Genomic DNA, 27,786 nt, shown 5'->3' with positions numbered 1-27,786 from the left:
TCGGCCTTGCCATCCTCAATACTTGCTTCCTAAAATTGATCTGTGCGTGCTATAGTGGACACTACAGAAGAATGACGAATCTGTCTAGGTTCTAGAATAGATGTATTTATATCTAGGGATATATGAACAGATTGACGAGGAATAGACGGCCAGCTCATCATTTTGATCAGATATTTTCAATGACTAGAAATGATTTATATATATATTATCTATAGTTTTTCTATTTAAGACTGGGATTAATCAATTTGTGAAACACGTAAGATTCAGTTGGGTCTATGCATATATAGTATATGTCCTCAAAGACCGAAAATTCCCTTCCATTTCACCCATGTATTAGAGGGGGAAATTTAGACATTTTTCACATATCGATAAATATCGATTTCGGTGAAAGATCGCTCAAAAGCTATAAATTCTCGTAAGCAGCTTCTTATATAGCTTTTACAAACTATTTATTTCGTAAATTCTTGACTTTTTACACAGTTAGGATCTTGATCTTGAGTTTTAGCGCTTCCATAAGGGGTATTCCTTTAATGCATATTAAGCTAATGGAATTAATCTAATAAATAGAATGACCTACCACTCTAGGTAATATTTATGTGTAGGGAATATAACTGCTCGTATAGTCCTATAAAACAAATCGATCGAACTTTACCTGAACATTGTCCTGTAGTACGTGGGCTGATGGGGCAACGTGGCGCTGGTGCAGCGATGATTGCAACGAAAGTCGTCATCGATGTCGAGAACGTTGGCGAGCAGCGATTTAGAGGATCTATATGAGTGTGGGTTGGTATATTATAATGGAGTAGAGTGTTAAATAGATCAATTAACTGAATCACTTATGTTGATTATAAATGATATCGATCAATCATCAGATCGATCAGCTAGTCAGGCAGTTCTAGCTAGAGATTGACATTGAGAGTGAGTGGAGAAAAGCGGAAATTTCTGTTACCTTTCCTTGAGCTCAACGTTTTGGATCTGTTGCTTTTTGTCACCAGCTGTCGAGGAGCCCGACGACGAGGGCGGCGGCGGGCATTCGTAGCCGACCTGTCCGGGTCTTTGCATGCGCAATATGCAAGGTAACCAATAAAGGAATATTACTCTTATCTGTGTGTGCGAGTTCGACAGAGAGACGGGGTGTTTGTTGGGTAATGCGGTTAAAAATAATAGCAATAAGTATATTTTGGTTTTTTTTGCGGTATAAATAGTATTTTTTTTTTAGTTTTTAAATTTGGGTTTTGTTTTGTATTTTTAAGCATTTTTTTTTTGGTTTTGTTTTTTTAGTTATTAGATTAGAGTTTAAGTCAAATGAAGTGAGAAGTTGTAACGTGACACGCAATATAACAAATATATATATATATATGTATAAAATTATATATATATATATATGTTCAATGAGAGTTTGATTTGTTTTCATTTAAGTTTTTGTTTATAGATTTAAGACAAATTGTTAACGTTTCAAAGAGATTTTTTTTATTATTATAAAGTTTCATTATTTTATTTTATTTATGTTTTTTGGTTTAGAAGAGTTTTGGTTGTTGTTATTATTGTTGTAGTAGTTGTTGTTGTTGTTAAGAGTGTTGTTCAGAGTGTGTTGGTATAAGATAGCAACAGCACACGCGAGTGTTGGCCACATTTGAAGTAGTTGTTATAAATATATGTAAAAATTTGTTTATTTTTATTTAATTATTATTATTTTTTTTCAGTTTTGCGATAGTTAGTTGCATAGTTAGTTAGTTAGTTAGTTAGTTACAGAGGAGAAAAAGAAACAGTTGAAGAGGCATTTGAGTTGTAGAGTAGAGTTTTTGTTTGCATTGCGAGTTGCCAGTTAACGTAGTTGTTGTTGTTGTTGTTGTAGTAGTTGTTATTGTTGTAGTTGGCCAGAGTATTTGTTAGAGAAATAAAAATTCGGTGTGATTATTGTGCTTTGGTTCTCGAATATGTAAGTATGCAATTAATATAAGTTATTCAGAAGAAAATAAGTCTCAGCATAACAGTAAACAAAATCAAAAGCTATTTGCTTAGCATATATGTATATATATATATATATATATATATATATGTATATATATGCACTTTGGAATGGAAGTTTCACAAAAAATTGGGCAAATATAGATATAGATATGTGAGTTTATGCAATATTTATGGTATTTTCAAATTAATTCTTTTATTTACTTTAAAGGAATCAAGCTTGTATTTTTAACTTATTGCGAAAATGAATTTTGTTTTAATTTTTAGATCTCTGTTAAGTTTGACTGTTTTCTAATATAAATTTCAATAAAAAAATTTGATGTAATAATTTAATAATTTTAAATGTTGTTTAATTAAACAATTTTATTTAAATTTAAAATATATTTTTTGTTTAAATTTTTAATTTAATTCAAGAATTAAAATCTTTTTTAGGTAAGTTTTTATTTTATTTAAATTTTATTTTATTAAGAATGTTATTTTATTAAACATCTTTTTGTTAAAGTTTAAAAATTTTTTTGAATTTAAAAATATAAAACTTAAATATTTGGTTTTAATTAAATTTATTTTTTTAATTTCAAGTTTAAAAATATAAATGAACGATTTGGAATTTAAAAGTTTTAAATTTTGGTTATATTAGGTTATTTAAATATTTAAAATTTTAATTTTTTTTAGTTAATAATTGAAAATTTTTTTAAAATTTAAATATATGTTTTCAATAAAATTTTTTTATTTAAAATTTAAAACTTTAAACTAATATTTTTAATCTAAAATTTTTAAATTAAGTTGTGAAATTGAAATTGTATATGCCACATAAAATAGTCATTCAAATTTTATATTATAAATATATGTTTATTTAAAGACATATTTTAAAAATTATTATTATTATTTCTTTTATGAGAAATTCAAGTTTAAATATATTTTTAAAATTATTATTATATTTTTTAGTAACAAATTCAATTTCTTGTAAATATCTGTCGTATATGTAAATCGATTTTATTAATTTTTTTAAAATTCTTTTCTTTCGATTTTGTATGAGTTGCAAATGTATTTTGCATGCAGCATAGTGTAAAAGTATAAGAAGAACTAGTTTATGCATATGAACTGTAAGTAAATATGTATGCAAGTGTATTTGATAGTCGATGTTCGGTAAGGCATAAGATAATTGTGTGGGCATAAGTAGTATATACAATGGGGCTGTATGGGGACTGTAAGTGTTTGTGGAGTATTTTGGATGTTTTGAATCTGGTTATTGGCATTTCGAAAAAAAATTGTGTTTTTCTGTTGAAATGATTTTTATATTTCAAACAAAGGCAAATTGAAAACGTATCTCAGAGTAGGAAATAAATACGAAACGAACTTATGTAAATGTAGAGAAGAAAACATAAGAGAAAAAAGAAGGTAGGAAATAGCTTGTTTCTCTTCTTCTTCTTTTTGGTTTTTTTTTATAAATAAGTAAGTAAGTAGTAAGTAGTTAGCAAGTAAGTTAGTTAAGTTTAGTTTAGTTTAAATATAAATATTACCCATTCACTCATTTCATGCGTATCTGGATTTCTATGATGATAATTGAGGATAAGTATGGTTGACACAACTGATGAGGCCACCATAAACATAATGCAATTGAAATAAGTTCCTAGAAGGACACAAAAATTACACAAACATTGTGGTAATATATCGATTTTTGGCGAATTCGCTTTACGCTCATTCTAAGCTAGATATTTGTTTTTATTTTATTTTTGGGATTTTTTTTCAATTTTGTTTTCGCTTTTTGATCTTCAATAATAACACCTATCGCCCCTTGCCCTGATTTTGAGCGTAGATCGGTTATCGGTTATCGGTTGTTATCGTTTATCGTTAAGCAATTCTTTTCATTTATTTTCCTTGCATGTGTGTATGTGCGTGTGTGTGTGTGTTTTACTGTTGTTCTTGTGTTGGTTTGTTTAAGTAAAAAACTTTGTACACGCTTCAATTGCTTGCTGATCTATGCATATATATAAATATATACAAAAACGGTTCGCATCGTATTTGGTTTTTATCGAAAGACAACAACAACAATAGCCTATAGTTATTTTGCGTTGCTTGTTGTTGTTCAGTACTTTCGTAATGCTTACTAAAACGTAACTTGTGGCAAGTGGAAGTAAGAGTTAGAGAAAAAGTTCAAAGCAGTATATTAAAAAAGTTAGTTAGTAGTAGTAGCAGTAGTAGTAGTAGTAGTAGTAGTATATATATTAACATTTATGTATGTATATATTTAAAAAATTTCTTTAAGATTTTTTTAGTTTCAGTGAGAGAGTTCGAGTTATTTTACAGGTGTACGCCTCGCCGACATAAACATTATATATATAGATATAGATATATATATATATATATATAGAGAGAGTATAAGAGATAAGTTTAAGTAAATTGGAAAAGCTCTGTGCTGCTTAGATATTAGCTGAATGTTTCCCTTTCGCCCCCTTTTCCCCATTTGCCGCTGCAAACTTGCGGCCCGATTCAAGAGTGAGTCGGTTCCTTTGAACCAAAGGAGCTGTGACTTTTGAACCGAGCCGCGCGTTTGATTGGGTCTCAACTTACAATTGTTTTCTAGCTCAGTATTTATTTTAGTATTCTTTTTTTTTGGGTATTTTTTTGTTGTTTTTGTTTTGAGTTTCGCTGCCCTTGGGTACTTTTTTTGCTGTCGCTTTTTGTGCACAACCAATTATCCGCAATCATCATTTTTAGTTAAAAATCGAGATCTGATTTGGTTCCTCATTATTGTTGAGCTGTAAATTGATGAAAGACGTGGGTCGTGGGCAAAGGTGTTTGGTTTGGTTTGGTTTGGTTTGGTATTCTGGTTATTGTTGTTGTACTTGTGCTTGTTAGTATTTTAGTAGTTTAGTATTTTAGTATCTTTTGTACAAAAATGGCAATTAAATAGGAAATGGAACTGGTTGGTTGAGTTATTGTCTGGATCAGTGCGTTGCAATAAGATTTTTTTGATTTTTTTTTGACTGCTTTGGATTTACATATACATATTTAGCTTACACTATTTAATAGCATTTATTTAGGTTATGCACAGTGAGCAGCGCCAAAAATAAGTAAATCAAAATAATAGAAAATGTTTTGCTTTTTCTCATCGACTATTTACATATGATTTAAGGGCTAAACTAATGAAAAAAGTAAAACAAAAAAACAACGATTTATTTGCCTTTTCACTGTGCATATGAATTAAGATTTTTGCTTTACATAATATATTTTATTTTGTTTTGTTTTTTTTTTTTTTTTATTTTGCGGTTTGGGTCCCATACACTGCACTACATAATTGTAGGTTAAAAGGCGCTTTAAGCATATGAATGAATGTAAATAGTTTTTTTTTGGTTTTTTTTTAATATATTTTATGTTTTTTTCTTTATACAGCAACTAGTCGCATATGCATATATTAGATATTCATGGAATTACCTTAATGTTCGCATACAAGCCACACATACGTACCTACACATGTACGAGTCTACGACATATGTATATATATGTACATACATATGCATATGCATGTATGTAAGTATGTATGCTAAAGGCATCCATTGGAACAAACAAAAAAAAATATATATATATTTCATGTGTTTTATTTACAAGTGTTTGTTGTTGTTCTTCTTCTTCGTTTTCAGCTAATTGTGTATGATACAATGATGTATGTGTGTGTGTGTGGGTGTATGTGTGGATGTATGAAGAAGCGAAACACCATTAAACATATATTAAAACATGTGATATGCAGTTAGCAATAATTTTGTATTAGGTATTTTGGGGTATATAAACAACAAGAGATAGAGAGAGGCAGAGAGAGAGAGAGATAGATAGTGAGAAAGAGAGAGAGAGAGAGTTGCTACCACACTACTTCACGAAACTAAAACCAATTTTTGTTGTTAAAAAATCAAAATACGTGAATAAAAAGCATAAAAATTGATAAGACAAATATGTACACATACGTATGTAAAGCGCGCGAGAGAACATATATACATAGACATATCTATACATATTTACAATAGCTGATCCACTGATCCACTGATCCCGTTGCCCTTTGCACCACACAATATCAGAGAACGCTTTGCTCCCCCTACCAAAAAAACAATTCAAATTTTGCAATTTCACATGCAAAACAGATACAGACATAGCATAAATTATATATACATACATATACATATATATAAAAACAGAGCGTGAGACAGAGAGAGAGAGAGAGACAGGAGAGAGAGAGAGAAAAAGAGAGAGGGGTAGAGCGTGTGTGTGAGAGAGAGAGAGAGAGTGAAATAAAGCAAGAGACAGACGAGAATTTAGTTTGGAATCAATTTCAAATTTGTTTTTAGCTTATATAAATTTATCACGGACATTAAAATTGTTTCAATAGATATTTACATTGCTGTTCCCATTTGGTGTGTATGTATGTGTGCGTGTACGTGTGTGTGTGTGTGTGTGTGTGTGTGTGTGTGTTTGTGGGCAAGTGTGACCAGCTGGCGCTTAGCTCTAGCTCCAATTTGATAGCGGCCTCTGTGCTGACATTGAGTTTGAGTTTGCGGTTGAGTTTGAGGTTGACATTGCCGTTACGCCCCCGTTTCACAGTTCCCATTCAATACAGAAATGTTCTCCATTCATATATTCATATTCATATTCAATTTTTCATTCACATTCGTATTCATATGCATTGCCTGTCTATGAATGTGCAATACAAAATTATATGAGATAGTATTCATCAATTGTTTATATTCAGTGTGGGTGTGTGTGTTTGTGTGTGTGTCGCCTGTGTCTGTAAGTGTTTGTGTGTGCTTGTGCTTGTCACGGAACAGGACGGAACGTGGTTGGGGGGCGGGGGCGGGGCTCATGTCAACAGCTTATAGGCATTTGTGTTCTTGCATGCCAACAAGAACGTTTTTTCTTTTACATTATGTGGTAGTGGTCCTTGGCAAAATATATATCTGACACTGGCATTAATAATGCGAGCCACTCGTTGTACGCATAGAATCCAAAATATAAATCACAGAATCGAAAAACAAGGCTCTACACAAGTTGTAAATAAAATATACAGTTATACATATATATAAATATATATATGAGATATATGAATTTATATATATATATATACTTAGAGAGAGATATATACTTAAGGAAGCAGAAACTTGGCAGAGTTGCCTAATATACGACTCTCTCGACTCCCGACTCATGAATCTGGCCTTTTTTTTGTTTTTTCAATTATTTTTTTTGTTTATTTTTTTGGCAACTGATTTCGATTTACCAAATACAGGAGTTTGTCTATCGAAAGGTCCAGAGTGCATGCTGTGAGTTTGATTGCCATACCAGTCCTCGATACGATAAAATATATATAAAATACGATATTCAAAATACGATATTCAAAAATACTCAACTACGTTTGATAAGTGTTCAATTTAATTAATACGTCTGTGTGTATAGATGATGAGTTTGATGTCTGCAACTGTGGTGTGTGTGTGTGTGTGTGTGTATGTGTGTGTGTGTAATGCATACATACTTATTGAAAATCTGTGCAATGTTGTACTAAATGTTAAGTGAACTAAATACAGGTATGTATATGGGGGGGCCTGGCATGCGTAAATGGATGAAGGTTTTTATCTGAAATGTTGAAATCTTCAGTTAATCGAAATTCAATTGAAAGTTTTGCAAATTGTAAGTAATGACCGTATTCGTCAATAATAATCGTTAGTATGACTTACACATGACTTACCTTACTATTTACGCTACAAATGATAGAATTAGAACACTGAATATTTGTTATTATGGATTAGTAGTATTTGGTATTTGAATGGATTTCTTGTTGGTTTTTCGGTTTTAGCTATTATCATGCTTCAATTGGTTACTGTCATTGGTACTAAAGTAAACCAACCAATGCTTACTCTATTGTTACACAAAACTTATTCTATGCATGGCACTGATATGGACGGTTTGTATATGTGAATTCAGTTAGTTGTAATACGCATCAAATCTAATTGTGTTGATGTGAGTCTACCTAATTGCTAGTTCTCTAAGCACTAAATGGTGTCAACATAGTCGATTTAGTTACATACGTACATACATATATGTATGTGTACATACATAGACACATCATGCATGCATGTGCATACATACATACATCAATTCGTTCATACATACATAGATGCAGTCATAAATGTGCAATCATACATACATATATATATATATACATACAAACATACATACATCTATGTGTACATACATACATTCATATATTCATACATTCATACATTCATATATTCATACATTCATGCATTCATACATTCATACATTCATACACTCATACATTCATACATTCATACATTCATACATTCATACATTCATACATTCATACATTCATACATTCATACATTCATACATTCATACATTCATACATTCATACATTCATACATTCATACATTCATACATTCATACATTCATACATTCATACATTCATACATTCATACATTCATACATTCATACATTCATACATTCATACATTCATTTCATACATTCATACATTCATACATTCATACATTCATACATTCATACATTCATACATTCATACATTCATACATTCATACATTCATACATTCATACATTCATACATTCATACATTCATACATTCATACATTCATACATTCATACATTCATACATTCATGCATTCATATATATTTATACATACATCCATATATTCATATATGCTTACATATGTATATGTATTTATAAAACATAATCCTAGAACATCAATATCATAGCATTCACACACACACACTTACATACATACATCCATAAAGTGTACATATTCTGGTCTAATAATTGATATAGATAATGGGCTCATAGACAGTTATTCCATGAATGTATATTGAAAACTGATATTTTTTAAGACTCTTTAGTTCTATTAGGGATAGATCTCACATAATATTGGAGTAAACGGAACTAGGAAAATAATATTTTTGAATTGAATCTTAAGCAAACCTGAGCTGAAACTCGAACTGAATTGAACGTTTTTTTACTCTGAATTATAGATTTGGGAAGTACTTAAGCGAAACTTGAATAGATTCTTTTTTATTTTTATTTTCTTAAATATTTTGGCAAGACTGCAGTAAAAAGATTTTAGATTCTCGAAAATTGGGAAAAATCTTAAAATAAACCTGTAGATGCAGCAATCGAAGATTCAGTTTGAATCTTCTAAGATTCGACATTAATCTTTGATCGTTGAATCTATAGGTTTTTCTTTAAGGCTTAGGACGTTCATTCGAATCAAACTTGAACTAGTGAGTCGAAAATGAGTGTGAAATGTGAGTGGGAGGAACTAGATTCTAGTGAACTAAAATGAACTATATATTCATATGATGCTAGGTAGGTGTATAAGTATATATAACTGAAATAGACTAAAGACACACACACACACTCACGCACCCACACACATACACACAAACACACAGTATATGCAGTTAGAACTACTAATTGATGTGGACTAACTAATTGATAGTGACTTGAGTTAAATTTGCATTGCGACTAGCAATAGCTTGTATATCGCTTCTTCAGCCAATTCGAATTTGGACTAACTCGAGCTAGTTCATTGAGTTCAATTCGGTATTATTGTATTCGAATGATATGTGTTGCTATTGTTCAGATACTTTTAATAGGCACTGTGTTACGTGCTGCCTTTGTTAACTCTAAATCTAACTTAATATTTATTTCACTTTGCTGAATGCTTTTTAATGCGTTGCAGCTCCGACTAGCCGTGTGTCTACAAGAAGTTGGGTATTTCGTGCCGTACTATATATATATACTATATATATAGTTATATGCACGTGATTCGGATAAGTTTGAGATGTGTGCGGCGCATAAATTTTCAAAGTTTATGAAAACGTTTAAATCACAGCGCCCCCTCAAGGAGCGCCAAAGCGCGCGTGTCCCCATTGCCATTGCCATCAGCTCCATTTGCCGGCCATTAAATGAAATATTAAGAAAACAAAGTGCAAACAAATACCAGAAACTAGACACTAAAACATCGCTGCGCAAAACTTCTCTCCCCTGGTGCGAAGGTGCGCGTGTTGCTGCCGCATGCAACTCGAAACGAGGCAATTTATTGTACGTGTTTATGGCCATCAAAAAGGAACTGGAAAAACTTCAAAATTTGAAACTAATGACGCCGCAAATCTGTGCCTAGCTTTGATTTCATTGTCTCCAGACAAATTAATACGCAGCGGGAGCTCAGCTCATGTTATTTAATATTCTTGTTGGTTTGCTGCTTTCTTTTTTTTCTCTCTCTTTATTGAGTGTTAATTGAAACTTTTCGCATTTGATCTGGCCTAGGACAATTTAAGCAGCAGCTGCAGAGTGTGAAGATGACATGCCCATAAGGCATGTCCATATCTACGTGACTAAAGAACAAAGTTAATCTCGCCAACACAGCTCGTCCGACTGCCTGACGAGGCTTGCAATTTGACGCGTGACCAGGCAAGAGTGATACTATTTCCGATAGCTATATTTCCGCAGCTGTGCAAGTAATCGATTATGTTTGATTTTTTAAATATTAAGCAATATTAGCCATTTGATTATTAGTCATATTAAATCTATGTGAAATATTCTAGAATATTTGCCATTTAAAATGGTAATCAAATTACTGGAAATAAATTTTAAAATCACTTTTTTTTTTGCATAAGTATAGTTTTTGGAATCTTAAGTCACCATTTAGATGTATATTGATACGAAGTCAAGAGAATTTAGTCGCCATATTGAGGAAGACTTAGAAAGCTCATTGCGGCGAGTCGTTCAAAATTTGATCATACTGTCAAAAAGCATTGCTAGCAATGCTGAAGCGCTTATTAAAATATTATATTATTATACATATAATGGTATGAGCTTAGCTTGAAAATAAATTTAAAAAAAGAGTTACTACTAGTAGCATACACTGTTCAAAAATATAGAGAGATATGTAGCTAGATCATCTGTGTAGGTCAGCTAACAGGCAGCCTCCAGTCGACTATTTGTGTGCATACTGGCAGCGCACACTGTAAGCAGCCTCTTTTGCACCCATTGAAAATAAAAAGAAACCTTGACGTAAACTAATAAAAACATGTTGAAATGAGTGAAAAAAGAAATATGGAAAAAATGCAGAAAATTTGTTTACAAAAACGTGAAGACTGTGGCGGCAATTTTCGAGGCTGTGCGGAAGGTAAAAATCTTAGCTGATTAGTTGTTGTTGTTGTTCTTATTAAAATAGCAGTAGTAGTAGTAGCAGTTATTGTTGTTGTTGTTGTTGTAGTAGTTGTTCTTGTTGAGCTGAGCTGAATGTGCGTTAATTTGAAGTCAGCGATAGAGCGAGCGGGAGACAGAGAGGGCTCCCATGGCAATTAGCCAGCGGCGAACGCCAGATGGCGCTGCATCTACTTACCCAACAGCGGCACAGCATCGGATGTAGCTGGCATTGTTTCCGCAACCATATTCAGGAAGACTGTGAGCGATAGTAAAATAGTAACTCCTGCAAGTATGCAGCACAAAATTATTGAACGTCCAGGTATCAAGGTGTGTGTGTGTGTGTGAGTGTGAGTGTGTGTGTGTGTGTGTGTGTATGTTATAGAGAGGTGCATTCGCAAAGAGAAAGAAAAGATAGAGAAAGAGAGGAAGAGAGAGAGAGAGCAATTGTGATAGAGAAAGAAAGATAGCATTATTATTATTATTATTATTCATTAGATTAAAACTGAATCGCTAGAGTTGCCAAACTAGAAATGTGTTCCAGCTGATCCCGCCTGCTGCTCCTGCGTTGCTGCTCGTTGCTGCATTGATGCAAGGATGCGTTGATATATATGCATGGATGCATACACATATGTGATATAATTGTCCCACTTGGTGAATAAAAAACTACTACCGTATTCTCTGCGCTGAACCTCGGGAAGTCCGTCAACAGTTAAAGTATCAATTTCGCTGTTTCTAACGTCACAAAACTAGTTTTCAATACAAAAAAAAAAAAAACACAAAGGACACACACACACAGACACACACACATACACACATTTGTCATTGCCCTGCGGCACCTTATGGAAGTTATCATTATTTATGGTTTTGCTTGGGGTTTTCTTTGGGGCAGCTGGCGTTTGTCAGTTGAGTGCTTAGCGTTATCAAAGATTTGTTGTTCCACTTTTTTTTTCTATATTTTTATATATTTATTTTTGTGTGTCCTGTGCATATTTTATGCTCTTGCTCTTTTGAGGTTATATAAATTATGTGAAAAGTCAGCTGGTTGGGCGGCAGGCGAGGCGGCGGCAGGAGCCGCCAAAAGTGTCGGGCAAACATAAATTAGCCACAGGGTTTTACGCAAACTTGTCTATTATGCATGAGCCATGGCTGGCAGCTCTAATGCGTTTTGCTACACACACACACTCGCACACATATGCCATGCTGGGGCTGGCGCTGGCGCTGGCGCTTGGTTCGCTGTGAACAATTTTTAAAATATGGCAATTTTTTTTGTTTTCTTTTTCTTTTTTGTTGTTTTCTAGCAGCTGCAAGCAAAACTTTTGCTGCTCTTGCTCATAAACGCGATATATTTATATCTAGCATACTTATATAAGTATTTTTGTATAGCTGTATTGTATAAATTTTGGCATGCACCATATGCTGCATGTTGAAAGTACGTGATGAGCTCCAGCGACAGCCATAGCCATAGAACCATGGCCAATGTCTGTCTGTCTCTTTGCCAGTCGGCGTGTGTGTGCCTGCCTGTTGGTTAGTGGCACATGCTCAGGATATGAGCTGCAAAGCATTTTGCCACATTTTCGCATAACTTTCTCAGCTTAATGTGCGCGTGGGTGTGCCTTGTCAGTTGTCAGAAATGTGCGCGCGCTGGCAACAGAGCGACCATAGATCAACAGATCATAATAGTCATATCTATTTGCAGCAAAAGCGAGCTTTCTTCAAAGCTAATGCAAGGTATATGTCACACTTGCCGACAGTTTGGCGCTCGTTGGAGCTTTGCCTATTTTCTGATTAACTTTTATTTTCAGCCATATGAAGTGTGCTCCTTTTAGAGTTATATAACTTTGAGTTGCTAACACTGCTTTATTTAATAAAATATTCAACAGCTGGTAGTTGCTGCTTATTGTGTGTAGCTTGACATTTTATTATGGCTAGACTTGCACCAGGTGCATCGACTATGCCAACAAGTTCGGTTAGTTTGAATGCTCAGTTTAACGGCGAAGAAGCAGTTGAACCAGATTTCAAGTGCTTTGAGAATAGAAGAAATTTTTCATATGACTTCAGTGCCATTGATCAAGCTCAGACTGAAACATGGCCTTGGTCCCTGTCAGACTCTTAGCTGCATTTTTATTGAGCACAGATCAAATGCATAAATCAAGCCCAAAGAGCTTTCTCTTTGTGGTATTATCAATGGCACAAAGGCACAGGCTGAATGCATTAGGCAGCAGCAAAACTATATATATATATATCTATAAAGTTATATATATATATATGTGAGTTGATTGTAAATATTTGTATTTGAGTTGCGTTGCTTGACATGGTTAACTAGGAGAGGCTGCCGAGCGAGGTTCAAGGGTTCAAGGCTCTGTGCTCATTTGCTGTCCGTCGTTCGTCGTCTGTCGTCGGCTGTCGTCCTGCATTTGCGTCCTATTCTCCAGCTGAAAGGTGGGCCAGCAGTTGTGCCATATTTTTCACTTTTGCCAGCGTTGACTTTGATTACAAATGATGGTGACGGCTGCGTTTTTTTTTGTTTTTTTTTTTTTTTTTTTTTTTTTTTTTTTGCACTTGCAACACTCGTGCGCTTTGTTTGTTTGCTGGCAGAGTTGTTGCCATTGCCGTGGGCCATTGGATTGCATTGCATTTGCATAGTTAGTCAAGGCTCTACGCGGCGTATACGTAATGTGTGTATGTGTGTTGGCAGTCAACTTGTGTCCTACTGCTGGCAGCCTCTTATAGCGAATGGGCTTCCGTTTCACAATAAATATATAAATATAAATATATATATATATATATATAAATATACATATATGTGTGTGTGTGTGTTTTTACATTTGATTTAGAGAGCATGCATAGAAATCCTACAGAAAACTTGTCAACAATTAAAGATCGAAACACTTTTGGAACATGTGCTAAAGAGTACGATTTAGTTGAGGGAAATATCAGTTGCGTTGAGTTTTGTTGTTTGTTTGTTTGTTTGGTTTGGATTGGTGTTTTTATTTGTTGTTAGGTGATGAACGGACACTTACCAAGCGATAGCTTCTCACCAGAATCTGGTGGCAGTGTAAACCCTAGCAGTGCCATCGATGCGATCAACACGCACGGCACAATCAAATTGAAAAAATAGTATAAAGTTTTGCGTCGTATCAAAATGGCGAATGTTATGTCAATATAAGGTTCTGGGCAGCAATTATAGTAGATTTCATTACGTTTACCGGGCACACCTGATCGTTTGGGTTTTAGTTTTTTTTTTTTAATTTTGATGTGGTTGTAGTTGTTGGAGTTGTTAAAGTTGTTGTTGTTGTTGATTGTTGGTGCAAATGAGATGAGCATATGCAGAAGAGAGAATGAGAATTATTGATAGTCATTAATTAGTAAATTAGTTAAGAAATTATTTATGCTAAATTTGTTTTTTTTTCTCTTTGTTTTTTTGCTGTTTTTACAATTTACTTATTTATTCAGGCTTTAGTTGTGTGTGTGGGCTTGTTAGATATACTTAATAGAATTGAATCGCAATGGTTTTTTCCAAATTAAGCTCACCTAACAAGTCCCATTCGCCGTTGGTTATGAAACTAGAAATATCGCCGCCAGCTTCGTCTTGTAATTGCAAATCCAGCTGTAAGTAAAAGCAAGCAAAAACAAGCTCTTAAGATCTCTGTGTGTATAATAAATGCTTAATCCTTAATGCTTCTACACTTATGCCACACATATATAAATATATATGTATATATATATATATATTCAAGATGTTTTGCTTGTGTTTTGAGAGGGATTTGTGTCGAAGTCCAGCAGAGACAAGCTTAAGCTGTTGACCGAAAAGAAATAAAACAAAAATGAAAGGCTGCAAAATGTAATTTTATCACCATAACAACACGCAGTCTCCTCAAACTTGTCCGATTGTCCATAGATGTTGGCAAAGCTCGCCAAAACCCTCGACAAAATCACATATGTATTGGCCAACATATACACATAACATACTTGGGTTAAGTCGCCGGGCTGTATGTTATCCTGGCGCATAGACAAGCGGGTGCCAAGCGGGTGCCAAGCGGGGGCCAAGCAGGCCAAACAGGCAAAACTTGCCCCAATTACAAATTGATTTATCGCACTTTCACTTAACAACAGTTTATGCGATTTTGTTGCTTAAAGTTTTTTATGTGCTGCCGATGACAGCAACTTTACTCTTGCTTACATTCAACTATGTAACTCGACCTAAAGTGAGCCAAAGCAAAAAGTAGAGGAGAGCAGCAAAAGTAAGAGTGTGCTAGGCGAGAGTGACCGACTTAGATACACCCTGACTCCACGCTGAGCTGATACTCTATTCATTCTAGCCCTCTCTTATACATGCATAAGCGGTAACACATACACACACACATGCGCTCTGCTTACGGAGTAACTGAGCTGGAGCTGAGCTTGAACTTAGCTTGGGCTGCGCTTGAGATGAGTTGACAGATTTTCCTATAGCGAACTCAATTGTTGACTAACTAACTTTTTTATCTAGCAGGAATTAGTACAAGGAATCCAAAGCAGCAAATACATAGAATCCCTATATTAAGTACAGCGAATCTGCACATTTCCAATAGGTTCAGGGCATACAATGAATACTTTTCCTTCATCTTTCATTGCAGGTAGGCTTCAGCTAAGGTATGCCATATTTTTATATTTATATACACATCTGTAGTTAATGCTTTTAACAAAGCTCTTCATTTGCACAATGATTTGCGGTTTGTTTAAGTCTAGAAATCATAAGATTGAAATCATATGAAAGCAAAAATCCAAACAATGAATGTACCTGGCTTACAAATAACCCATAGAACGCTTATAATAAAGATAAGCATACAAGTGCAACATGATAATGAACTCATGCTCATTGAGTAAAGAAAAGAAAGAAAATCTAATCTGTCAGATTAATAATTTATTTGTTAGAGTCAGAGCTGATGAGCTTCACTGCAAAGTCCAGCTCAAATTTGTAATTGAATTTTTCATTTTAATGGATCTCTGAACTTCAATTATAATGTATAATAATTGTATTATAACCGGACTAATAGACTAAGATTTTTATGTTTTACAGGGTATAGCAAAATATGCAGTGTCCTTTAATCGTAGTATAGTATCATTATGTGAATGCTAGCCACATAATGCTGTCATTTTGTCAATAAAAAGTCATATAACTTGCCCGTGTGTGCGTGTGTGTGTGTGTGTGAGTGTGTAACTTGTACAGTTCAGAAAAGCAAACAAACAACAAAAACAAAAATCGCTTTTACTTGACTTTTTTTTTGGGTAAATACAAGTATTTTGTGATGTGCCTGGACCAACGTGCGTCATTTGACTGTTAAGTTCACTCTTAGATGTTATGGGTAAAAGAGTCTCTCTCTCTCTCTCTCTATACATACATATATATAAATGTGTGTTGGGGTAGGAGTGATAGGTATTCGAATGTAAGGGTGCGGGAAGGAAAAGGGAAGCTAGATAAAAGTTTTCTCATTTAAATGTTCCAAACAAAAGAGGGCGCTAGACAAACAGCAGCATCTCATCTGCTTTGTGCAAATCAAGTCAAAGCCAAAAAGTGTTAATGTAGTTGTAGGCAAACACTTAAACGCACACAGCTATAGATGCGCACGTACGACACACACACACACACGCTGATAAGAGAACAAAAATATGGAAACTTAATTGTAGCTCTGTGCGTGCGTGTGTGGATTGGTGTCTTGTCGGTTGTCTATACACGTGCTCGAATCCATTCAGTTATTTAATATTTGTTTTTTGAGTTCTCGCAAAAACGTGGGCCAAATACGGCAGAAACTTCCAAATTGAACGAGCTCTAATTAAAAGTATTTAAGCCTCTTATATATTGCTATAGAGCACACACATAACTGTATGTCTGTGCCTGATGTATTTATTAATTGGCAAACATCTTGCGAATTTGAAATGTGGTCTGATTCAATTTAGCCAAATCCTGACATAAAACATATGAAGTCTGTAACCAACGATCAAGATGAGAGTGGTAATGGAAATGGTGACAATGACAATGACAATGACAATGACAATGACAATGACAATGACAATGACAATGACAATGACAATGACAATGACAATGACAATGACAATGACAATGACAATGACAATGACAATGACAATGACAATGACAATGACAATGACAATGACAATGACAATGACAATGACAATGACAATGACAATGACAATGACAATGACAATGACAATGACAATGACAATGACAATGACAATGACAATGACAATGACAATGACAATGACAATGACAATGACAATGACAATGACAATGACAATGACAATGCAATGACAATGACAATGACAATGACAATGACAATGACAATGACAATGACAATGACAATGACAATGACAATGACAATGACAATGACAATGACAATGACAATGACAATGACAATGACAATGACAATGACAATGACAATGACAATGACAATGACAATGACAATGACAATGACAATGACAATGACAATGACAATGACAATGACAATGACAATGACAATGACAATGACAATGACAATGACAATGACAATGACAATGACAATGACAATGACAATGACAATGACAATGACAATGACAATGACAATGACAATGACAATGACAATGACAATGACAATGACAATGACAATGACAATGACAATGACAATGACAATGACAATGACAATGACAATGACAATGACAATGACAATGACAATGACAATGACAATGACAATGACAATGACAATGACAATGACAATGACAATGACAATGACAATGACAATGACAATGACAATGACAATGACAATGACAATGACAATGACAATGACAATGACAATGACAATGACAATGACAATGACAATGACAATGACAATGACAATGACAATGACAATGACAATGACAATGACAATGACAATGACAATGACAATGACAATGACAATGACAATGACAATGACAATGACAATGACAATGACAATGACAATGACAATGACAATGACAATGACAATGACAATGACAATGACAATGACAATGACAATGACAATGACAATGACAATGACAATGACAATGACAATGACAATGACAATGACAATGACAATGACAATGACAATGACAATGACAATGACAATGACAATGACAATGACAATGACAATGACAATGACAATGACAATGACAATGACAATGACAATGACAATGACAATGACAATGACAATGACAATGACAATGACAATGACAATGACAATGACAATGACCATGACAATGACAATGACAATGACAATGAAAATGACAATGACAATGACAATGACAATGACAATGACAATGACAATGACAATGACAATGACAATGACAATGACAATGACAATGACAATGACAATGACAATGACAATGACAATGACAATGACAATGACAATGACAATGACAATGACAATGTCATGTGAGAGGTCGACATAAAGGACATAAACTTGATGTATGACTTGAAAACGATCTAAATGTTTAAATGTGTGAATTCGTGAGGTTAGCCATTGACAGCACGAAGTTAAAAGAGAAGTTAAATTTGGCAGCCAGTGTTGGCACTTAGTTTCTTAGCTTCGGATCTTGGTGTTGAAACAGTTGCCAGTTGAAGGTATTGCAGTGCGGTACATGCGTGCGGCTTTTGGCCCACTTTGGTTTTAGTTTTGCCTAATGCCTGCTGCTAGGTTCGTTAAAGTGTGATGCAACATTTTTGGTCTTTCTTTTGCCAGCTGTTAGCCCCTTGGCGGCAATTTTCCATTTCATTTTATGGCCGCAAGGGCGTGGCTGGTGCTCGCTGCGTTGGCTTCATTAAAAATTGAATCGCCCGCAGTCAAGACTTTTACTTTGGCTGCCATCTGGTATTACGATTTTACGACTTTTCACCATAAACTGAATATGCAAAGTAAGGACAGCCCAAGTGATCTGATGACGAACATTGCAACGGATGCAATTCGCCAAGAATAAAAAGAAAAACAAAGTAAAAATTAAAAATGATTAAAGCTTAAATATTAAAGTTTAAATATAATTTGGGCATGGCCTTAGCTTTGCCTACTATTGGTGTGACGTGGGTGCGTTTTTAGTCAACCCTTGCCTTGGCTTCTGAAAACTCTTTGACATGAAAGATGACTTGCTCATGCAAAGATCTAAAGGATATCGTATGCGACCCATCTATAGGTTTGAGCTGATGATGAAATCCCGTTGCCTCCGGGGCAAATCCTGTTTTCTATTTAACATTCAAACTCGACGTTGTCGTTGCAGACAGTTGCTGATTAGCTCAGCATGGACCCAAGCTTAGCCCTTTTGTACCCATTTACGTGGCACACACACACACGCACACACACACTACAGATACGCACGCACAGCCAACTAAATTTCATATACAGCAGCCACTCAATAAACTTGAGCACGTAAAGTTTTTGCATCAACATAAAAATAAAACTCAAGTCGTTGGCAGCGCACAATTTGCTAAGCTGCGTTTACTTATTTTTTGGTATTTTTCTGAGACCCCACCATGCTGGAACAAGGTGTTGGCTTAGGTATAGGGCTAAAGGGGAAATGGCTAAAGGGTACTGTAAACCAGCTGCTGCCGCAGCGTAGCCGTGCGCAGTTTTAAAGTTTTCCTATTTCCTCGTAATTCGCATTTCGCATTTCGCATTTCGTATTTCGTATTTCGCATTCGTTTTTCTGCCTTTGACAGCGTCGACGTCATTTTATGGCCAATGCCAAATGGCCCCAAAACAACTGCTCACATTACGAGCATATATAATTAGCTTTAAACACTAATTAAAGCTGCGCATTGTTGTTAACGCATATTGGCCTTCTGGGTGCCATTAAGCCAAGTTGAGCCAAGCAATGAAAGCCCACTAATCGCACGCACCTCAATCATAATAATCGTATGTGAAATAAACGCAATCTAGTTAAATGTGCACTGCTAAAAAACAGACCTTAAAACAGACATTAAAAGGCGTCTGTAGTACGATAAATTTAAATTCATTTTAAGCTCGGTAAAAAACGCACTAAAATATATTTTTATCGTATCTTGAAAGAGTTGAGAAGAGGTAGAGAAATTTGCAATTGCAATGCCTTCTGGCAGTGCATACAATAAATCCTGTATAACAGTTAAATCAAATTGAGCGACTGAATGTATAACAGTTAAGTCAATGGAAGAGAGTGAATGTATAAAAGTTAAGTCAAAGTGTGAAGAGCGCATGTATAACAGCTAAGTCAAAGCAAACGAGAGAATGTATAACAGTTAAGTCAGAGTGTGGAAGCGAATGTATAACAGTTAAGTCAAAGTGTTCGAGAAAGTGTTGAATAGCTAAGTCTTAGACAGAAAGAGAGAGCAAGCGAGTAAGCTTAAGGTGGGGCATGGAATGTATAACAGTTAAGTCAAAGTGATATTACAGTTTGTCAAGTGTTCCTAATTCGCTTCTGCTATTAGAATACTTAAATAGCTACGCTTGTAGGTTCAAAACAACAACAACAAACGCTGTTGACCTAGAAACATTAATACTTCCTTAATCGCCAACTGTCTCAATAGAAGATATTGAAATAAAGTAAGTTTTGAAGCTTCCTTCGGTCCAGTTTGCTCAATTTGATATCAGTTTTCAATGTCTTCCACAAATATTGCCATATGTAATTTGTGGCATAAAAATTGACTTATTCTTGTCACGCTGCTCTAGTTGACGGAATGCAAGCAGTCAACTAGCCTTTGGCAAGCGCGTTAACAATAGCGTCAACGTCATCATCAGCAGCAACGTCATGATGAGCGTCGTCATCATAATTTGCAGCATCTTCATCATGTTCATGATTGTCTAGCGTCAACGTTTTGCTGCTGGCAGGCGGAATTAATCGCTGAAGAGGCAACGGCATCGAAATCGACTTTAGTGAAGTTTGCCGTGGGTGGGCAGATGCTGGGACGGGGGGGTTGGGCCAAAGCATTTGGGGCAAGCGGCAAATGGATTGAGGCACCGACTTTGTGCTGCACAGATAAGCACTTACGACTGCGACGCTGTCGGGGCCATTGTCAAAAAGTTTTAGCGATTTCGAATGACGCCGCCTTGCCAAACTACTTGCCATCTGGCCCACTGGGGTGGGGCATGGTGGCATGGTGGCATGGCCCACATTCGTAGCTTAGCCTTTGTCTCAGCTACAGTTGAACTGACATTGAATTAATTGCAATTGCTTGAGCCCAGCAGCAAGCTCTAGATGTTTACACTGCTGGCACAGCAGCAGCAGCAGCAGCGGCAGAACTAAGGCAACTGGGCGTGGCACTCATAATACCTATAGAGACAATAGCTGTGACCGGAAAAAAAGCTTAAATAGTGACTATGATGCTACCAAATCCAAGCAGGCGGCCATGGAAGAGCTAACAATAGATGGCAATAGAAGCTGTTATAATGGAGTTAAATCTAACGGGTGCATAACAAAAGCGCTTCTTAGTTAATGCTTAAAGATAGTTAGGCTAACGTCAATTGACAAAAGTTGCAGCTGCAGCACAAAGAAATGCCCTGAACTTCACACTCAGCTGTGCTGAGGGCCAGACTCGACGGCAAACTGAAATATTTTTAAATTTTGCAAATCTAAAAAAAAAACATAACAAAAGCAGATTTAAATAGAGAAATCAATAACTTTATTTCCATTAGCATTAGCATAAAATTAAAATATTTTAATAAGCAAAAGGTATAAATAGGACAGAAGTCAGCAAGGATAAGGCACGAATGCTGGGTGACCAGCTAAGAGCAATAGAAAATGAAATTGCAATAAAACAAAAACCTGATCAGATATGTCATTATCTTTGCCATTGTTTTAAGGCTATTTTTATGCCATTATGTATAAAAAAAAAACATTTTATATATACATTCAAATTAGCATATAGAAAGCACCAAAGACAGCAGCAAAAACCAGGATAGAGCACGAAAGCTGGATGAGCAGCTAAGGCCAATAGAAAATGAAATTAGTAAAACAAAAATGCTTTTAGCTATAATAACATTTCTAAATGTATTTTAATGCTATAACTATGCCTTATGTGTTATTTGGATTAAAATGTAATTATAAAATTATTGCAGACATAAAGAACACTCGACTGCTATAATGTAGTTGAAATATATTTAACATTTGTATAAGCGATTTTAATTATTTTTATGCATTTAGACAGCATTAGAGAAACAATAATCACATGGCAGGCCTTACGAAATGTTTCAACAGTTAAATGTTATCGATAACTTAAGCAGCTGCTGCAATATGCCTATCGAAAATCGTATCACTCTTGCAAGGTCAGCCTTAACAGCTCAATCAAGCGTTTGAAGTTATTAATGTTATCAGATATTAAACTGCTCAGATTCATGGCAAACAGTTAAATTATTGCTGCTAGCTATTTAATGACGTAGAACTAGTTCATGTTCTCGCGCACTTGGCAATTGGAACCAGTGTAAATGGGAATTTTGTAGCAAGGACACATTCTGAGAGGCAGCCTGGGCCCAATGCCGAAACTTGCCGTCAGCGGCAAAATAATTAATTTATGTAAATAAGAGTTGAAAGAAGTCTTAGATTGGTATTGCAGCGTTGCGGGCCAGCACACAAACATACACAGAGAGAGAGAGAGAGAGGGAGAGGGAGAGTGAGAGTGGGCGAGGGTTAGGCAAAAACTGGTCGCAGCTGTGCTGTGGAAATGCGAAGCATTTGGAACAATTAAATTTGGCCAAAAGACTTTTGTGGCATACGCCCTGGCCCGGGGCCACATAATGCATTTGCAATTCCAAAAAGCAAGCGGACACCAAGAACGCGCCCAACTACAACTCGCAGCACTTATCCAAGTTGCAAGGCAAGTACACATTTTTGACGACACTACTTGCACATTGCACTGGACAGCCGTGGGCCCTGGTGGACGACCACTCAAGGTCGTTGCTGCTGCTGCTGCTGTTGCCGTGCCACTGGAGAGGCCCAACTTGTCGCATATTTATCTTGTGGCACACGCTTCGGTTGTCGCTGGGCAAGTTCCACATAAAATACAAACTTGGCAGACCCAGCACTTGACAACGCTTTCACATTCCACTCCGTCCGCCACTTGAAATCTAGTCAACAAATAAGCAAATTTTCAATAATTTGTCTCAGGTTAAAGGGTGTAGGCTAGTTGGCCATTGCCATTATTGCTATTATTGTGCGAGTTGACAACATTTTGGCCGGGCCAGGGCCGGGCTCGAGTGGCTGAATTTGTTGACTGCCTCGGCTATGCTCTATTTATTTAGCAACGTTTGTTGATTTTGCTGTTATTGTTGTTATTTCTAGGTTTATTTGATATTTGCATACACTTTTCTTCACCCGACTCGTAATTGGGTAACTTAAATTGGTCGAGCAAAGTTTTGCAGCATTTGCAGCACTTGAAGCTGCGAAACGAGCGCATTCCAGTTGGTAAGAAGCTTTGCAGCTTTTATAATTTTGGGAAGACATCAAAATTGTTTTCACTACAAATTTCTTAAGTACCAAAAACTACAATTTGCAGCAGCAGCAGCAGCAGCATCCCACATCTCATTCAATGGACAACAACAAAGGCATCATCAGTTCGTGCTCAAGTTTAAGCAATTGCAATGCGAGTCGCAACTCAAGTTTTGTTTACTCAAGTCTAGATTTCACATAAAGCAGCATTTCACAATTTAAGAGCTGACAAATCTTGCTGCTCTATATATAAAGCAAGACAGAGAGACAGGGAGAGTGGCAGAGTGCCTTAAGTAAATTTGAATCAAAGTCATGCGTCTTGAGATTTCTATGATATGACATCGTTAACATTGACTGGAATCAAATATTTAAGTAAAATACTCCAAAGCGCATTTTTCAAGCAAGAAATTTTGCTCTTTGTTCTCATGGCAATCGAGCCGAATGTAATTGAACTCGAGCCCTTCGTCTACCTTTTGTCTTCGAGCATTATCGGAACAGAACAAAGAGCCGTGGCAAGTCATGTATAGAAAAAAAGTACGTACCTAATGTTTCGTATTAATTGTTCAATTGTGATGTATGTACAATGCACACACTCATACATAGACGTATATTTGAATTGCGGATGTGTAATTGGGGAAGCATGTGAACTGGCAAAAGTACTTAACCAAAATGACGTCCACAGCCATTGTCGCCGCATTATGTTACACTAATAGGGCACACATAATGCTCGTGAGTGGGTGTGACAGTTGCGACAACAACAACGAGAAGCAGAAGAAGAAGAGCGGCATCAACAATGCTAACAACAATGGCAACAGCTGTAAATAAGTGGCTAAGTGAGTATGGCCAAGAGTGCTTATTTGTTCAAGTGCGCTTGAATAAGAGAACAGCAGCACAAGCACAAGCACAAGCCCAAGCACAAGCCCAAGCACTAGCACAAGCACTAGCACAAGCACAAGCCATGCAAAAGTGACAGCAAAAAGTTGTGGGCAAAAGAATGCTACAAAATTATAACTACTCTCACTCAACGCTCGTCACTGCGGCTGGCAACCGAAACTAAGGCCCGCTTTTGGAACTATGCACAATGAGAGAGCTTTTGCTGGGTTTTGGGGAGTTGGCACTGCACAGTGTAGTCCGGTCATTGGCTGATCTGCCGTGTCGATCCAGCTCTGTCGGTGGGCGAGGCTTGTTGAAATATGTTCGAATTTCGATTTTAGATTTTCGATAATGTCGTTTTGTTAGCGTCTCATTTAAGCCATCTTGAAAGCTCAGCTAAGTCTTGATAGCTTCTTGGGCTGAATCTCTTGTCTATTTCGAAAGGAATTGTCCTAGAGGCACTACTGATGTAGTCCCAGATATCCCAGATGTGATCGTCCTGTGACTGCTTCTTCTCCCCTTAACTGAAAAGGCACATGAGCAGGAGCGGAAATGCTTGGCTAAAAAGTGGCCTTAATTGGTCTAACCTCTGAAGTGTATTAATTTGAAGGAAAGCAAATATATTTTCATAAAAGAAGTTTTAAATAATCTCAGCTAATGTCAACAAATTTATTTTATATATATATAATTTATTTTTATTTATATATATATATATTTTTATTTTTTAGATATATATATATATATATATATATATATATATATATATATATATATATATATATATATATATATATATATATACATATTCTCAGCTAATGTCAACAAATTGTTTTTTTTTATATATATTTTTATTTATAAATATATATATATATATTTATTTTATTTCATATTTTATTTTATATTTTATATGTATATTTTTATTTATATATATATTTATATATATATATATTTTTTTTTTTTATATATTTTTATTTATATATATATATATATATTTATTTATTTTATTTTATATATATTCTCAGCTTAAGTCAACAATTATTATTTTTTTTTAATTTTTACTCTACGTCCTTCTGCTGCTGTCCTTCGCTATGTTGCATAGAAAATTTAAATTTACTAATGAGAACTAAAACTTGCTCAACTTTTAGCTATCCTTAGCAATGCATCGACTTGGGATTGCAGATAAACAACATAAACTGTAGCGAACGAAACTTCGTTGTCCACTGTGGAGCTGTCTCAAAAAGTGCTAGAACAGATGGTCAATTGTAATATCGGCTGATATATATATATAAATATATGTGTGTGTATATATATATACTGCAACTAGCTGCCGCTGTGCTGAATGGACTTTTCGAAATTCTTTTTGCGCTGCTTAAATCGACAGTTTGTCTATGAAATGACTTAGGAATTGTCTTGGACAGAAATACGATACGCAGGGCTCAAAGTAAAACTTGAAATGAAATTGCTAAAACTAGCTGAGCAAGTGCTGCTGTGTGTGCGTGTGTGTGTGTGTGTGTGTAAGCACACAAAGTTGTTTATGACACATTTGGCATGTCAACATTTCGGTTGCCATTTGGTTGGCCCGCATGGCTCTGGCATTGTTTTCAAGCATTTTTGAATTGACAGAGCGAATGGGAATGGAACTGGAACAGGAGTCGCAATGGCTCTGGCAATGGCTCTGGCAAACGGAATTTGAATCGCATTTCCAATTGCACTTACAATAATACAATTGCATTTTGTTTGCATGTTGCATTTATTGATGTGCAAACAAAATATTGACTTTTGCATGTTTAACCAGCTCAATTTAATTAGTCCACTCACTTTCACAGCAGAGCCAATCGTAAACAATTTATGCGCGTCTGCGTGCGTGTGTGTGTGCGTGTGTGTGTGTTTTGGAATTATAATATTTATATTAAATTATTTTTTATTTATACAACAAATAAACGATGCGACGTTCGCTCAAATGCAGCTCGAAACTTCTCTTGAGATAGCTCTTGATCTGCACAGCTTCATGTTATCGATAACTTAAACAACTAATAAGATGTAGCTATCGAGAGTAGTTCCGATCTTTAGTAGTCTCAACACTGTGTCCCTCTCGTTTCTTCTCTCTCTTTGTCTCCCTCTCTGTGTACCCTCTCTCTCTCCCTCTCTTGCTTTTCTTGTACTTTTCTTCCCCTTCTTTCCATCTGTATCTCTCTGTCGTTATGTCCTTTTCTATTTCCATCTCTCTTTCCCTCTTCCTCTCTCTCTCTCTCTCTCTCTCTCTTCCTCTTCCTCTCTCTCTCTCTGTCTCTCTCCATCTCTCTTTATCTTTGGCCCATTCACTCACTTTTCCTCACTCTTTTTCTCTCTCTCTCTATCTCCCTCTCTTTCTTTTCTTATATTTTTCTTTCTCTCCTTTCCATCTTTATCTCTCTGTCGCTATGTCTCTCTCTATCTCTCTCTTTGCCTCTTCCCCTTCCTTTCTCTCTCTCTCTCCCTCTTACTCTTTCTCTCGTTCTCTCTGTGTCTCTCCGTTTCTCTTTATCTCTGACCCATTCACTCTCTTTTTAGCCCTCATTTTTTCTCTTTCTCTCTCTCGCTCCCACTTTTCTTTTCTATCTCTCGTTCTTCGATTTTCTCTGTCTGTCTTTCGCTCTCTCCCTCTCTCTATCTGTCTCTTCCTCTCTATGTTACTCTCTCCCTCTCTTTGTCTCTGTTTTACTTTCTCCTTCATTCTCCATGCATCTGTCTTTCACTTTCTCTTGCTCCCTCTAATTTCTCGCTTCTCCCTCCCTCCATTCACTGTAGCACTGCATCTCTTTGTATATGTATCTCTTGCTCCCTCGCACTGTATCGACTTGACTATTTGGCTTTAAGAGCTTTGTATTTAGGGCCTGCATTGTGTGTAGTTCAAAACATTTCGCATTAGGCGGATTTGTTGTTCATTATAGACAGATTTGCACTGTGCATGTATCTATATATATGTATATGTATTTGTATATGTATATGTGTATATGTTAATGCTTTGCGTGGCTGCTGCTGCTGGGCTGCGCTGACTGCGCTGACTGCGCTGACTGCCTGGCAAGGGCTTAATGACTGTTTTGTTGGCGCCACACAGCGCAGTCCAAACAGAGTCGGCTTTGGGGAATAGAAATGATAGTTGGGCTATGGGATATGCCTAGATGAGGCTGCCTGCCCGCCCGTTTGCCAGCCACCATTTCCTGTCAGCGGCCGTTGTCCAATGCCCGCCGTCCGTCCCGGCTCCGGTTCGTCCGGCAGTTTTTGTCAGTATTTCAGCTGCAGCTGCAGCTGCC

The 27,786-nt window shown here is 35.8% G+C and overlaps 1 protein-coding gene across 1 annotated transcript in view; it reads right to left on the bottom strand.

Annotated features, from left to right (window-relative positions):
* The window catches only part of LOC111595959 (neuronal acetylcholine receptor subunit alpha-7), a 120,839-nt gene that overhangs the window by 1,448 nt on the left and 91,605 nt on the right, over positions 1–27,786 (bottom strand). Inside the window, exons 6-11 of the mRNA XM_030223480.1 lie at positions 14,720–14,795; positions 14,209–14,403; positions 11,385–11,471; positions 3,489–3,598; positions 950–1,104; positions 653–769 (exon numbers count right to left, since the gene is read on the bottom strand). Of these exons, the coding sequence (XP_030079340.1) occupies positions 653–769; positions 950–1,104; positions 3,489–3,598; positions 11,385–11,471; positions 14,209–14,403; positions 14,720–14,795 (740 nt within the window). The remainder of the gene's footprint in view (positions 1–652; positions 770–949; positions 1,105–3,488; positions 3,599–11,384; positions 11,472–14,208; positions 14,404–14,719; positions 14,796–27,786) is intronic.

This window comes from Drosophila hydei, unplaced genomic scaffold (genome assembly GCF_003285905.1).
Source record: "Drosophila hydei strain 15085-1641.00,03,60 unplaced genomic scaffold, DhydRS2 tig00000215-arrow-arrow-pilon, whole genome shotgun sequence".
Lineage (NCBI taxonomy): Eukaryota > Metazoa > Arthropoda > Insecta > Diptera > Drosophilidae > Drosophila > Drosophila hydei.
The sequence above is the reverse complement of the archived record's forward strand: the minus strand, read 5'-3'. Positions and strand labels throughout refer to the sequence as shown.